The 12,177-nt window shown below is 51.1% G+C and overlaps 1 protein-coding gene across 3 annotated transcripts in view; it reads right to left on the reverse strand.

Annotated features, from left to right (window-relative positions):
• Positions 1 to 6,523: 6,523 nt before the first annotated feature.
• TRIO (trio Rho guanine nucleotide exchange factor) overlaps positions 6,524 to 12,177 on the reverse strand; it is a gene marked incomplete at its 5' end in the record, with an annotated part of 311,845 nt that continues 306,191 nt past the window's right edge. For 2 of the 3 annotated variants that reach the window (XM_080680654.1, XM_080680655.1), the window contains 3 exons: positions 6,524 to 8,818; positions 9,380 to 9,518; positions 11,673 to 11,873. In XM_080680654.1, the coding sequence (XP_080536780.1) occupies positions 8,276 to 8,818; positions 9,380 to 9,518; positions 11,673 to 11,873 (883 nt within the window). In that variant the 3' untranslated portion in view covers positions 6,524 to 8,275. The remainder of the gene's footprint in view (positions 8,819 to 9,379; positions 9,519 to 11,672; positions 11,874 to 12,177) is intronic. The other variant, XR_013961230.1, reaches the window with a different exon arrangement.

Below are 12,177 nucleotides of genomic sequence, written 5' to 3' on the forward strand. Positions count from 1 at the left end.
ATGATTTACAATAGAACCCCCGACTGACCTGCGCACATTACTGTTTATGGAATCTGGCGGTTGTGAGTGACAGAGACATAACTCAGGCTGCCAGAAACAAAAAAGGGAATTCATGGCGGATGTTACTAACACGTCTGGGTTGCTTCGGGCTTTAGACATGGCTGGACCTGGTGTTTAAACCGTGTCATCATCAGCCAGGCCACCCCCGGAAACGCAAGCAGACATTAAAAAACCCCCTGGGACAGAGGAGATCCCTAGCCCACAGCCTTTCCAAAGCTGGGTGTCTGGCAGGCGGAGCACATTTTACCAGAGGAATAACGACGGGAACGGCAATCGGGTCCCAGGCTGCCCACAGTGGTCTACTTCGCCCAGCGGGGGCTGCGCCGGGTAATGGGGAGTCCTTGTCATGGAGAAGAGCAGTAAAGAAATGGGGGAGCAGAAAGCCAGGGGTTTCCACCTTTGTTGCTGTCTCTAGAACGCACGTGAAGAACAGGGGCCGAATGACTGGCAAGACAGGAAGTAGATGGCGAAATAGTCTCCTTCTGTCTTTTATAATTCTGAAGGGAACTCGTGGCCCTGGCAAGGACTTGGGTAACCACAGCACCAATTCTGTGCAAAGTCTACTCTCACGTGAAGGCGTGGCTGTGGAGGATGGGGCTTGCTGTGCGGATACGTATGGAGGTGCGTGAAATGCAGGCAGTTAGCTGCTCCACCACACCCCGAGGCATAAATGGCACCTTCTTTATTTTTTAAACCACACACCTAACTAGTTGCTGGTATAAGAGAAATGGCAAGAACATCTGTCTCAGGTATGTGGGCGGGGGAAGTTCCCTCTCTCCCCGTGTTATGCAGACATTCCCTGAACGAATGCTGTCTAAGAATCAGGGGCAGAGCTTCTGGTATTCCCTGCATTTAGCAACAGTCCTACCAACGACAACCTGGCACTGTTCTAGAGACTGTGTACGTGATGACTCATTTCATTCGCACAATAGCCCTCGGGGTGAGGACTGTTTTCATATCCCCGGCTCACAGGACCTCTGCAAACAGGTGGCGCTTACCCGCCATGGCTGCCTCCTAGCCTCCGGCCCTCCACCTGGTGCCTGGGAAGCGTGAGACTGCCTGTGCCCCGGGGCCATGCAGGGCCCACAGGTTGGGAGCTGCTCCCCAGCCACAGGGCCCTGCTCTGCAACCCAGGAGGCTCAGCTGCGTGTGGAGGGTGGGGTGGGACTGGTCAGGGTGGAGGGGTAACTGGCCACCACCGTGAGCAAGGCCCACTCAGTGGAATATAGGAGAATGGTGACCTTCAGCCTCAGATGTTTTTTACCTACATTTAGGAATTGAGGTCACACAGAACTGAACTCATAAACCAACACAGAAACTGCATTAGGCGAAGGATCAGAGGTCACCTATTATAACGGAAATAAAAAAGTTGAAACTTACAAAGTAATGCATAAACATTCTAAAGGAGCCTGGAGGGTCAGGTGAACTGATGGAATGAGTACAAGCACATAAGGGTGTAGGGGCCCCAGAAAAATGTGCTGTGGGTGGAGCCCTAGAAAGAAGGTCCCAAGGACTTGCTGCAGAGACCCCGGGAGCTGCCTTGAGTTCCAGCAGCTCTCGATGCGTCTCCAGGTGTGCTGTCTCCACGGCTGCCAGGCGCCCGAGGCTGCTGGTCCACATTCCCAGACACATGCACCCCCACGCAAAGCCCCTGTGGCTGGAGGACACGCCAGTGAAACTCCGTTCTTTGCCTTGGAAAGCGTGCGGCTCGCACAATCCTACGCTGTGCCTTTGCTCCGACGGGAGGGACCACGGGTCCGGCCATCCTGCCAGTTTGCCTGCAGCTCATCCTGTCCTTCATGGGAGGGTCCCAACCTGCACCCGTGACCCCCACCTGCAGCGCAGGGGCTGATGTTCTGGGTTGTGTTTAGGTTTTAATGTGGGGTGAGGAGGAAGAATTACATCTAAACGACAAGGGCACTATGGAAGCCAGGGGGATGTGCCAGGGATTGCCTTAATTGAAAACAGGAAGCATTTTCAAGGATTTTCCAAGAAGCTTTTTCCAGATAAAAGTGGGGTTTTAAAAACACCACCCTGAGGAAGAGTTCCCTCAGGGACTAGTGGACCCCAGTTTGGGAAGTGACTCCCCTGCCCTCTTCTCCTCCAGAGCGGGGGTTTCGGACCCACATTGTGGACTTACAGATTCAGACCCGAGCAGCACTGGCAGTGTCTGCTGCTGGGTACCCGGAACCTGCCGGAGCTGTCTGCACAGAGCCCGTCAGTCCCCATTACAGGTTAGTGGGTGTCCACTGTCCTGGCTTCCCCTGGACTAAGGGGTTCCCCAGGGTGCTCAAACTGGCAAAGTCCCAGGCAAACCAGGATGCACGGCCACCCTAATGTGGCACTGAGACAGAAATGACTCCTCCATCCGCTCCTGTCCACCCCATCCCCTGGGCCCCCCAGTAGAACTCCATTAAGAACTCTGCTGCTCCTCTCTACAAACCGGTTTTAGTTCTTGGACTTTCTCAGCTCCAATGAACTTCCTGGGACTTCCTCAGCCAAATTACTGCTGGTGGGACCTCTGGCCAAAGAAGAACATAAAGCTCAAGTCCTAATTTGATCAAACATTTAATTGCAATTTTATTACCAATTCAACAGAGAAGGGCTATAGGGATATGTGGTGGGATGTGAATGCCCTTTTTCCTCATTCCCAAGGCCCCAGCTGTCTGTATAGTCTGGTAACATATTTCTTGAGAGCCTGGTCCCTAGCCAAAGGCCTTGATTTCCTTCCAAGTTGCTGCTGTAATTTATAGATTAACAACTCTTTCCTCTTGCGGGACATTGTTTGATGAGCTGTGTACAGTTCTCTTGTGTTGTTTATCAGGCAAGACTAACACAGCCTGGCATGTTTACCTCGCTTGAAGAACCGTGGCTGTGCGGAGACAAAGGCCCGTCTGACTCATCACTGCTCCCACGCGGACTGCTCTCCTCCTGACCCTGTCCCCAAACCCCCCACCTACTTATCTCGGGGAATATACGCTGAGGATGCTGTGTCCTTCCCAGCTGACTTTCCACTTTCATCTTTGCCATTTAAAAAGTCTGCATGGATGAGTGAAAACCAAGATTTCATTTCTGTGTCTGTTTTTGATGACACCGGCTTGACTCTTGGAGTCTCAGGCAGTGGAGCCACGGGAAGGCCACCGACAGTGCCTTCCACCCACCCGCGGCCTGCTCAGGCCTCTGAGCATGCGCTGCCCCGAGGAGCCTGTTCTCAGGCAGATTCAGATCCAGTCGGTCTGGGATGGGGCCTGGCGTTCTGCACTTTTTTTTCCAGGCGGAAATATATTTATTTAATTCTGTATTCATTATAGATATGCATGGAAAGCAGTACCAGGCATGAATGAAGTAATGAAAAGTCATGCAGTAACGAGACTTAAGGTCAGTCCCTTTTGTAGGTGGACCTCTTAATTACTTCTGCCTCCATAGGTTCGCAGGCTCTGGTGCAGCAATGCATTGCGGGTCGTGTGCAGTGTGCAATCCTAAACTCCTTTTCAGCACGTGGATTTTTACAGTGACCACTAAGCTTTATACGTGCATTCCACAGGTTAAAAACAGCACGAGGGATGCTCTTTGCTTTTGGCGGAAAGGACAGAACGGCTGGAATGAAGACTCCAGGTAGGCAATGGCATGCTGCATTTCTAACCCTCCTCGGCGACGTCGATGCTGCTGGCCCAGGGGCCACATGTTGAGCACTGACAGAGTGGAGATGCCCAGCATTGAGGGGCCAGGATGAGGTTAACAATCAAAGTCTTCATAAGACACCCTATAAGCGTTCTCTAGACCATGGACTCTACAACTCGAGAGCTTCTGTTTCTTCACCAATGAATAGGATTAATTAAATGTGGTTATGGTCATTAAATAAAAATTTAATCTTCATAACAGCCCTATTTAAGTATTGTTTACTTTTTAAGTTTCTCAACAACATTGTGTAGTTTTCAGTGAGGAGGTCTTGCATAGCTTCTGTGAGATTTTTCTTGGGATTTTATTTTAAATTCATTGGATATGAGCCAATTTATATTTATAAAGGACCTTGGCTACTCACTATCTGCGAAAGTCTTACATTCATGACTTTCACTTACATTTGCTTAAAACATTTTTTTTTAAATTCAGCTGAGCAATGGCTTCCTGATTTGGGGCTTATCACTATCCCTGAAACACGAATGTCTTGGGGACACTGGGAATCATTGACAGAAAAGATAAAATTTCACAGATATTCTCCACTATTGACAATTAGTTGCCTGAGGAATCGAAGTGCCCTGAGGGGGAAAAAGATAGAAGATGGAAGAGATCACATTTGTGGGAGATGAAGCTGGGGCAGGAAGGTTATGAACCCGCCAATAGACAGACCAATGACCGCATCACCCTGGCCCTCCCTCTCAGCTTCTCAGATGCTTCTTAGCTATAAACATCCCTAGGTTTGTCTGCTCGCCAAACCTGGGAGCACTTTAGGATGTGAGGTGCAAACAGTTAATCAGTGGTGAGGGCTGGACATTCTTGCCTAAATGTAGGACTTTCGTACCACTTTGCTCAACGTCAATTTCTGCCATGGAGTGGAGCTGAGAGTAATGACTGCTGGGTGACCGAGCAAAGGAAGACCTGTGGGGAGACCAGGCTAAGTGGCCAGTAAATGTGATGCCCATTCTCATGCACATTTCCTATTTTGCCCACTCAGCAATAACATTAAACAAACACTGAGTTCTTCCCCCCTCTGGTGAGCGTAGCACGGGAGGCACTTTTCCTGTCTGCAAAAAGATTGATGCTTTGCATCGCTTCCCTTTCCATGTGAGGATCTGAACATAAATATGAAAACCAGGTCATTACCGTATCTTACAATCCAGCTGTGTGGGCAGTTCTCAAATAATCAACAGGTGTGTCTCAAAAATCTGTTATTAGGTCACGTGTCCGGCATATTCTTTCCTGCATGAGCACATTCACAGGAGATAAACTTAGTCAAGAAGAAACGGATGGATACGGTAAAATTGAATACAAGGGGTCTTTTTTTAGACATTCCACATTATTTTACATTAGTTTCAGGTGCACAGCATATATTAGACATTTATAGAATTTATGAAGTGATGCCCTCTGCCCAAGTCCCAATATGTCCAGTACCCACCTGGCACCATCCACAGAGTAAAAGAGGGTTTAAACTTAGAAAAACGAAGCAGAGATGCATGTTTTCTATAGGCAGTAACTGCAGAAGAGGCAACTAGTTTTAAAATCTTAATTTTTGTTGGATTTTTGTAAGAGATTGCCTTGCAAACCCTTGACCCTATTCCATGGGAGATTCCATGGGAGAAGGCAGGAAAATGTCCCTTCAACGCGGGAGTCACAAAGGGAGGCCTCTGAGCTGGGATTTCAGTAGAATGAGAGCCACAGACCAGGATAACCAACCCCCTAACAGGTTTTTGAATTGTAAATAAGAAGTGGCCGATGGAAGAAAGAGATATGAGGAGGCAAATGCTCTGTCTCATCAGATTACACCAGAATCCCCCTCCCCTCCCAGGGACGTGGGGGAGGCACGGCTGAGTGAGTGTCCAGTGTCTGGCCCTGGCTTAGGTCTCAGGGCTAGTGCTGTTCTTTCTCGCCTCTTGCCTTCAGGACTTCAGCAAGCAGGTGAAAATGTGAACCCTGTTCTTTCCGTCCCCCAGGACAAGGTGATGGCCATGTGGGGTGGGGTGGGGTCTTCGCAGGTGCAGGGCCCTTGGTTTGCTGGGAGCACTGGTGCTTGAACCCAAGTACTTGGTTTTCATCAGCTCATGGACATTGCTGATTTTAGGTGCAACAGCTTTTCCCTCTGCTCTGAGTTGCATCCCCCGAGAAATAGGGAACCACAGATATTCTAACCAAGACAAGGCGTAGCCCACCTGAAGAGTTGACATTCTGGCTTATACACTGAGTCTGGGTTCTGAGCACCATCTGCAGGAGCCTCACCAGCTCCCAGTTCTGGCGTGTTCAGTGGACTCCCAGTCCAGAATACCCCCTGAAGCCCCTCCCTCACCCATGAGTGGCCAGTCCAATCCAGAATACCCCGCTGCCCCTCCCTGACCCACAACTGGCCAGTACAATCCAGAATATCCCCTGAAGCCCCTCCCTCACCCACGAGTGGCCAGTACAATCCAAAATACCTTCTCTGACCCACAAATGGCCAGTCCAATCCAGAATACCCCCCTGTAGCCCTCCCTCACCGAGTGGCCAGTCCAATCCAGAATACCCCCCTGTAGCCCTCCCTTACCGAGTGGCCAGTCCAATCCAGAATACCCCCTGAAGCCCCTCCCTCACTGAGTGGCCAGTCCAATCCAGAATACCCCCCTGAGGCCCCTCCCTGACCCATGAGCGGCCAGTACAATCTAGAATACCCCCCGCCGGGCCCTCCTTGACCCAATCTTCAGTCTCTCCCTCAGAAGCCAACCTCTCTTTTTGATTCAATAGTGACCCACTTAAATAAAAGGCCTAACACAAAAAAATCAGGCAAATATGTTTAATTTTTTAAAATAACTGATGGCAAAATAAAATATTTACATCACATCATACTGTGTAAACATGTAAGGTCTCTGTACAAAGAAATATACATGCAAAATAATGTAAAAATTTAACTGAAATAATAGAAGAAACAATACACAAATAAAAGTTGTGAGGTTACGAATACACATCCAGTTCTGAATCCAATTTATTTTAAAAAGTTTCTGTACAATTTTACAAGAAACAAACAAAACCCAAAAGAATAAATAAAATACATTGGAAGCTGCAAAGCTTAGCTACGCCACTTTATGGCTCAAGACCCAGGTGTCTGGCTGGCTCGGGAAGCGGGCTGGCCTCTGTTTTAGTGTATTTCACACAACAAAGATAAAAAGACATCCAGAAAAATTCAAGCGTGCCCAGAACCCCAGTTGAAGGCCTCCCCACACCAGCGCTAACTCTGCCCAGTGACAGGCAGGGGGCGCCAGCTCAAGGCTGCGAGTGCTTAATTGGCTTGTATTTCTTACCAAAAGCTCCAAGTCCAGCCAATTTGTGTACAGAAAGTTGAACGTCAAAAAGTCTAAAAAGTAGTAAATGTCCAGACTGATTTTGGGGAAAAAATAATACTTTGGCATTCTGAATAATAGCATAATACATTTTAAAACATTACCCTATTATCCAGCTTTATATTCGGAGTATGAAATCACTTTTTACAGTCCTCAAAACTGACAAGTTTCACGAAGAGTTAAGTCTCCTGAATGGATGGCACAGGACTGCGACCCCCCCCCCCCCCGCCCCACCCCGACACACGCACAAAACCATAAAGCTCACCGTACGAAGTATGTGCTTTTTCTATGTATTTATTACAGGTACAACAGAGGTCTTCATAAATAGTTGCATAAAATGTTAAAGCCACAACATTGCACATGATATGAAATAAAACCAAAAAAACCCCAATGAGTGCATTTACAGTATTTTCATCTGACTGTATACTGCTCAACAATCTGATTGATGGCTTGGGGGCGGGGCAATGGGGTAGGGCCCAACCTGATGTCCTCAGTGGATGGGCAGAACCTTCTGGCCCCCAGAGGAAGCCCAGGCAGGGAGTGGGAGAAAGGCGGGGTGGTGGTGGGGTAAGGACAGACTGAAGGCAGGACCAGTCTTATATACAAGTAAGGCCTACATTTCATCAGAGCAAAACAATTCATTCTATTTTTATGCAAAAGTTTGAGGTTGAATGCACATTTCAGAAGCCCAGTCTGGCGTCCCTGAGAGACGCACACAGACCAGGTGGCTGGGAAGCTCGGAGCCAGGTGGACGCCAAGCTCCGCAGCAGGTGCGGGGACGGCTGCCGCTGGGGTGCGTCTTCCCCAGAGGTGGCCAGTATCTCTGTTTTGTTCGTTAACACCAGTGGTTGAACATAGGCATTTCGTTTCCTTGAATAAGTCTTGTAAAATGTTAAATTTGCAAAATTCTATGTGTGTTCGTTTAAAAAAGTTTTTCTTTTTTTTTTTTTTTGCAGAAACCTGAATAAAAGACTGTGACACAGCAATGCTGTCTCGGCTCTCAGAGGCGAGAGAAGGTCCTCCACCCAGCAGGCTGGCAGCCGCCCGCCCCCCGAGCCAGCTGGCTCGGAGTGCAGGCTCCACACGGTGCACTACGGCAGCGGAGCAGCTATGTTGGCTTGTGTTTCTCTCCGAAATCCAAATTGACAGCTGATTGGCAGGTGAAAGAGAATGAGAAAGAACTTCAAGACAGGTCAAACCCGAGGCAGAAGCCTGCTCTGCAGGAAGTTTTTAACGCTACGGATAGGTCGAACGTCGTTCTGGTGTTTGCGCCGCTCAATGAAGGAGGTCAGTCTGGACGTGTCGAGGACGCCCGTGCCTTTGCCGTGGCCCGCCTGCAGCCACTGCTCCTGCAGGGCCAGCGCAGCCGAGGGACGCCTGGCGGGGTCCTCCTGCAGGAGGAAGCACACGAAGTCCTTGGCCTTCTGGCTCACTCCTTTAAAGTAGTCATCTGGGAAACTAAAGTCTAGTCGGCAAATGTTCAGGCAGGTCTCTTCCACGCTGTCGTCCAGGAAGGGGGACACGCCGCTGAGAAGGACGTAGGTGAGCACTCCAACACTCCACGTGTCTGAGGTCAGGGAGACCGGGTTCCCCAGGATGATTTCGGGGGCTGCGAACTCGGGGTTCCCCAGTAACTGGTGGATGTAGTAGGTGGTATTGAGTTGGACAGCATCTCCAAAGTCGGCCAGTTTAATCGTCGGCGTGGCTGAACTCTGACCAACCAGGATGTTTTCGGGCTAGAAGATAGGAGAAGGCAACCGTCATTTTCACCAACACCAATCGTTAGCTGAGGCATGAGGTTCACCAGAACCTGTGACGTCGACCGGAACAAGCTGTTCACGTGCAAAACAAGGTGAACCTCTTGGCAGGCACAGAGGGAGGAACGGGCAGCAACACGGAAGACCCGCCCGATGCGGCTTGGACCAGCCTCCCTGGAGGTCGGTGTGAAGCAGCGCGTCCAATACGCTGGGATAGGAAGCTGGGTGTTCCTTTTCCTTCCCAGCATCAGAGCAATCCTCTCCCTTCCTTACTCCATCACTGAACCAGCCCACACCAGCCCAGCAAAACTGCCAGACTTTCCGAAATCCCACGAAACGTGTAAGATCTCATATCACCGAAAGCAAACTCTTAAGTACAGAGTGGAAATCAGTGTTCCCATCTCCCACGCCCTGTGTCCCTAGTCCCCCTGGGGCACCTGGCCTGAATTCCGAGGACCAGCGGAGAGTGGCTCCCAAACCCATGGCCGAGCCGCGGTCAGACAGGCTGCCATCCCCACTCACCTTGAGAGTCCCACTCACCTTGAGGTCCAGGTGTGCGATCCTGCAGTTGTGAAGGTATCGGACGGCCTCCAGCACCTCCCCCAGGTACGCCCTGATCTTCCCTTCGGTGAGGTTTCCCCATCGTACCACGCAGTCCAGGAGACGCCCCTGGTCAGCCCTGCGGAGGCAGGAAGGGGTGTGACCGTCAGCACGGGGCTGGTGTACTCTGGAGACCTTTCCGGTCTAATATGAAACAAACACAGCATCTCTGTCCCCACTGCTATCGGTGTTTCAGATTCTACCTCCGCCTGAAAGCACGGCTGGATCAGGAGGTGATTTCGTGTGAACATCCCGTGGAGATGCACGTGGGGCGCAGGGCCGCTCCACCCTTAGAGGGACCTGGGAGGCTCCTGCCCAGTGGTCTCCACTCAGACCCTGCCTCCTGGATGTGAGGGAACAACGTGGGCCTCTGCTGGACGAGGGAAGGAGGTGATACGCCCTCCCCAAGCCTTAGTTCCGTCATCTGTAAAATGGATGATGGACGGCTGTACGGATGATGTAAGCAGATACTAAGGCAATACAGTAAGTGCTGCAGGATGGTCTCAAAAGTCTTCCTACTGTGAATTTACTTTTAAAAATTACAGAACACATATACAGAAGAAAAAAAAAAAAAAACACAACAAAAAACATTTCTACAGTGCTGCTCATGTGCAGGGACTAAGTACCTTCTACCAACTCATTTAATCCTCCGAGAAGAGTTTGATTATCCCCATTTTATGGATGAGGAAACTGAGGCACAGGAAGGTATGTAACTTCCCAAGGTCACACAGCTCATAAGTGAAGGCCGGAACTGCCATGTGGTGGCCTGGCCCTGGCCTTTCTGAACATCAGTCTATGGTGCCCTCTCTGTTTGCAAAACGGAAACTTATAGGAAGATCAACCACTTGTCTGGTAATGAGAGTAATCAAGGAGAATTTGCTATGAAAATAAATCCTATTAACCCTATGGTGAGGCCCAAATGTTTTGTTTCCCAGTGAAAAGAAATGATGGCTGCATGTACTGAAACTCCTAAACCCAAAGTGGAGGGCTGGTCGATTTCTGATGAGGACCGATGGGCAGTTCTTGTGGAAAAGCCCCAGCAAGACAGGCAGTTCTGAGTCTTCAGCGTCAGAGCTAGAAAGGACCCAGCCAGGTGCCGAGGGCCCAAAGGGGCCAGGGCTCTGCTTAGACATCATTTAGCCGTAGTGACCGTCTGAAGTAGCTGAGGTTTTAAAGGATGCCCAGGCCCCATGTCCATAGACATGCCCTTTGCATGTGATGATAGCCTCGGGGAGGGCCTGCCCCCCTCCCTCCGTCATCTGACAGGTTTGCTGCCCCAGAGCGCGGCTGAGCAGGCCCATGACGGGACGGCCAGCGGAGGTTTTAGCCGTGCAGCCCTGGGCAGGCCGACCCTCCGGAAACGTCCCCTCCTCAGGTAGTGCCGCTCAGTCCTGCGGCAGCCTTGCCTCTGAAGGCTGTGGGGTGCAGGCACGTACCAATTCTTTAAAAAATATGAATATGAGAAACAGAAAATAATGCCCATAAAAAGGAGGAATCAGAACTTAAGGCTAAATGCCGAGATGTTTCACAGAGCCCAGGATGCTCTAAGGGCAGGGCTTCCCGATGCCAGCATTGCCGACAGTTGGGGTGTCCTGTCACCCCCACCCTGAGTTGTGACACCAAGAAAGTCTCCAGACACCACCCAACGTCCCCTGAGGGACACAACTGCCCCATGGAGGGCCCCTGTGCTTGGGTCACGGCCCTACACGCCTCCTTTTGAAACGACTGAACCGTTTACTGAGATGGCCATGGGGACCAGCGGGGCTGCTCTGGTGGGAGGCCACCCCTCGAGGGGTGACCGTGCGGTGAGGAGCCCTTCTCACCCTGACTTCTAATCGCCCCTCAGTGGGGATGGGCAGGAGCTGAGGGGCAGGACTGGCCCCGGCTGAGCTTAATGCCTGCACCTTCAGACAGAGCAGGTGGCGAGCCCCGCCCAGGGCGTGTGTCGTCAGAGGCCTGGAATCCTGGAGTCCTTTGGGGACCAGGGAGCACCCCAGGTTGGCCGAGACCACGCAGGAGCCTGGACGGGGCTGGCTTGCCGCTTCCTGTGGGACGGCGCATACGAAAGTGTTCTTTCCACGTTTACTGGAAAGCTCTAAAACTGTGGTCTGAGAGCAGGCATAATTTTTAGAAGTTCTGTGAATGCTGAAATCCCGACTTTTACTCGAAACAGCAATAAAGCACTTGAAGTTGAGGCGGAGGGCTACCGAGAGAGAACGGCCGGGGTACGCACATCTCCAAAACCAGGACGTAGCTGGTGGGGGTCTCGAAGGTGTCGAGGAGGCCGACGAGGAGCGGGTGCTGGACGTTCCGCAGGACGCCGAGCTCGTGGGTGACCTGGTCGCGCTTCATCAGCTTCTTGTTCACAAACTTGGTGGCCACTGCTTGCTTGGTTCCTTTCTGATCACATTTCTTAACGACAGAGAATCTGCCCCTGGGAAACAGGTGGAGAAGAGCTTTCAGGACGCCGAGTGAGCCCTGGAGAAAGGCGAGATGCGGCAGCTTCCCGCGCCCGCGCCCGCGCCCGGCTGCCCCTCTCTGCTGACACCTTCTCCTGGTTTGGGCAGGAGGCCCCTGCTACCTGCCTACGGCTCCAGGTACAGCTGGAACCCGAGGGACACATGCAGCCTTTCTCAGCCTGGACTCCACGGGAGAACCAAGCCCTACAAGAAACGGTACGGATGACACCTCCCAGATTTCCCCAAGCACGGGCACGGCTGGTGACACCCGAGGTGCAG

Source organism: Plecotus auritus (assembly GCF_963455305.1).
Source record: "Plecotus auritus genome assembly, chromosome: 7".
Classification (NCBI taxonomy): domain Eukaryota; kingdom Metazoa; phylum Chordata; class Mammalia; order Chiroptera; family Vespertilionidae; genus Plecotus; species Plecotus auritus.